Below are 2,387 nucleotides of genomic sequence, written 5' to 3'. Positions count from 1 at the left end.
ATTATTGAACATTGCTCACATCATGCTATCCTTTCAAAGAAGTCAACAATGTTTTGTAATCTAATTTTATCCATCAATACAATATTATCCATTCATTCTCAATGTAACAAATATTTCTATATATTCTATATCTCTAACTAATCTATTAAAACAGAAACATCACATCCTATCTACCATAATATTAATTAGATTATTCTATTTCTTCTAATATTAAAATGACATATAAATCTCATTTTAATTATTTAAAAAACTTTAATATAATAAAATATTACTTTAGAAATATATATTTACACATGCAATGCCAATGTCAACCATTCCCTCTACACTAGTACTCAATATTTATAATAAAATTCAAGTACTCTTCTATATTTAAAAAAGAATTGTCTAGATAGACATGGGTATTCTTCACACAAAAATGTTATCCATACAAAAACAAAAAATTGCATGCCACACAGATTTTCATTATCCAAATTTATATTTTTATAACTGCAATAGACTCCAAACTCTATGGAATAAATCTGCACCTTGCATGCATAAAACCTTGATCCCCTTTAATAAACATACTTTTATTAGTCAGCCTCCTTTATTGGCGTGCCATTCGCCCCAAGATAAATAAATGCTTGTGAAGAAAGCTTAATATATAAAACCTCAAAACTTAATCTAAAGCTTCAATGTGGGCTGTTAAGATACGGTTTAATCTGCAGTAGGCGTGACGGATTCGGCAATGACCAAGTCAATTAAAGCACACACATCAGAACCATCCACGAAAGACAAATGCGTTGAAACGTTTGGATTGGGACAGAATTAAAATGAAGAATGCCTAGCCGGATATTGACCAGAAGGCCTATCTTGCAAAATATAAATCCTCATCCACACATTTTATCTCTACAGCTGGAAATCTGTACATTTACAGCACAAGAAACCCTAAATCATGGAGAGAGAATTGGGAGAATTGCAATTTCTGGACATCGTGGGAGTAGTTGCAGAGGCCTTCAAAATCTTGCGCTCTGCGGCGAAATTACTGTGCGCCATAACGCTTACCCTGCTTCTGCCCCTTTCCTTTGCGATCCTCGGCCACAGTTTGATTTCAGAGCCCCTGTTCAAGAAAATCCTGAGGAACAAATTACTTCTGCCATATGAGGAGGGCACATCCATGGAAAAGGAAACCCTACACAAACTTTATGTGGAAATTGGGGAACTTTTCCTTTTCGAAGCCGCATACATATCTTTCGTCTTCGCCTTCTCGCTTCTGTCAACGGCTGCCGTGGTGTACACAGTGGCGAGTGTTTACACGCGCAAGGAATTGACCTACGCTAGGGTTATGAGCGTCGTCCCTAGGGTTTGGAAGCGCCTGATTGTAACTTTTCTCTGGTATTTTGCCGTCATGCTCGCGTACTATGTGGCCGTTCTCTTCGCCGTCTTCTGGTTGATTTTGATCATCGGAAAGGAAAATCTCAAAAGCGGGAGGTTTTTCTTCGGGCTTCTGGTAATCACCATCATTTCGTTCTCTGTCCACGTGTACATCGGCATGGTATGGCACGTTGCCTGCGTGGTTTCCGTTCTGGAGGAGCGTTGGGGTTTGGGGGCGATGAAGAAGAGCAAAGATCTCATCAAAGGATGGCGCGGCACAGCGCTGGCTTTGAATATTTTGTATCTGTTGATCATGGGCGGAATTGGATGGTTTTTTCAGTACGGGGTTGTACACGGCAGGTATCACCAGATCGGCGCCGGCGAAATGACCGCCAATGCGGCGCTTCTGGTGGCGCTGCAGTGTGGGTTTAATCTTCTGTGGTGGCTTGTTCAGAGCGTCTTTTACTTTGTCTGTAAATCCTTCCACCATGAGAGCATTGATAAATCGGCTCTGTCAGATCATTTGGAGGCGTACCGAGGATTGTATATGCCTCTCAAGGACAACAACATTCAGCTGGAACATTTTGACCCTTGAAATTTTTTCAGCTATGTACCTGCTTGGTCTCCAGTTCGAATCGCATTACTGTTGCTTGTGAAAGTCAATTTAATGTGTTGACTGGAGGGTTTAGGTTTTGGGCATGGAGGTCCAACCTAACTACCTACACGCGTAGTTTCTGTAGTTCTAGTTTACAGTGAGTAATTATCATGTATTATGTTCATGGTGGGGTAGATTTAAATGTTATGATATTTATTTTTCTTTTATTTTTTATTAAGGCATCTTCATTTATTTACTTGAAGCTTACAATAAGAATGTGCGGTTATTAGTTCACATGTTTAGTGGAGTTGGTTTGGGTGGTGCATTTGCCTCCCATTGGGTTTGGTTTCGACTTTGGAGTTTGGGTTTGTCTAATGCATGTGGTTTGGGGTGGTTGCTTACATCGCATATTTTGTCAATAAAATGTATTTGAGTATTATAT

At 39.4% G+C, this 2,387-nt stretch overlaps 1 protein-coding gene across 1 annotated transcript; it reads left to right on the top strand.

Annotated features, from left to right (window-relative positions):
• The first annotated feature begins 624 nt into the window (after positions 1–624).
• LOC131078992 (uncharacterized) lies at positions 625–2,172 on the top strand. Its single transcript, XM_058016856.1, has one exon. It carries the CDS (start codon positions 932–934, stop codon positions 1,943–1,945), a length of 1,014 nt encoding a protein of 337 aa, XP_057872839.1. The 5' UTR covers positions 625–931; the 3' UTR covers positions 1,946–2,172.
• Positions 2,173–2,387: the final 215 nt, after the last annotated feature.

This window comes from Cryptomeria japonica, chromosome 11, assembly GCF_030272615.1.
Source record: "Cryptomeria japonica chromosome 11, Sugi_1.0, whole genome shotgun sequence".
In the NCBI taxonomy this organism is placed as follows: domain Eukaryota; kingdom Viridiplantae; phylum Streptophyta; class Pinopsida; order Cupressales; family Cupressaceae; genus Cryptomeria; species Cryptomeria japonica.
This window is presented reverse-complemented; position numbering and strand designations above follow the sequence as displayed.

Coding starts and splice junctions, on each gene's coding strand:
- LOC131078992 (XM_058016856.1), top strand. CDS start 932: ATGGAGAGAGAATTGGGAGAATTGCAATTTCTGGACATCGTGGGAGTA.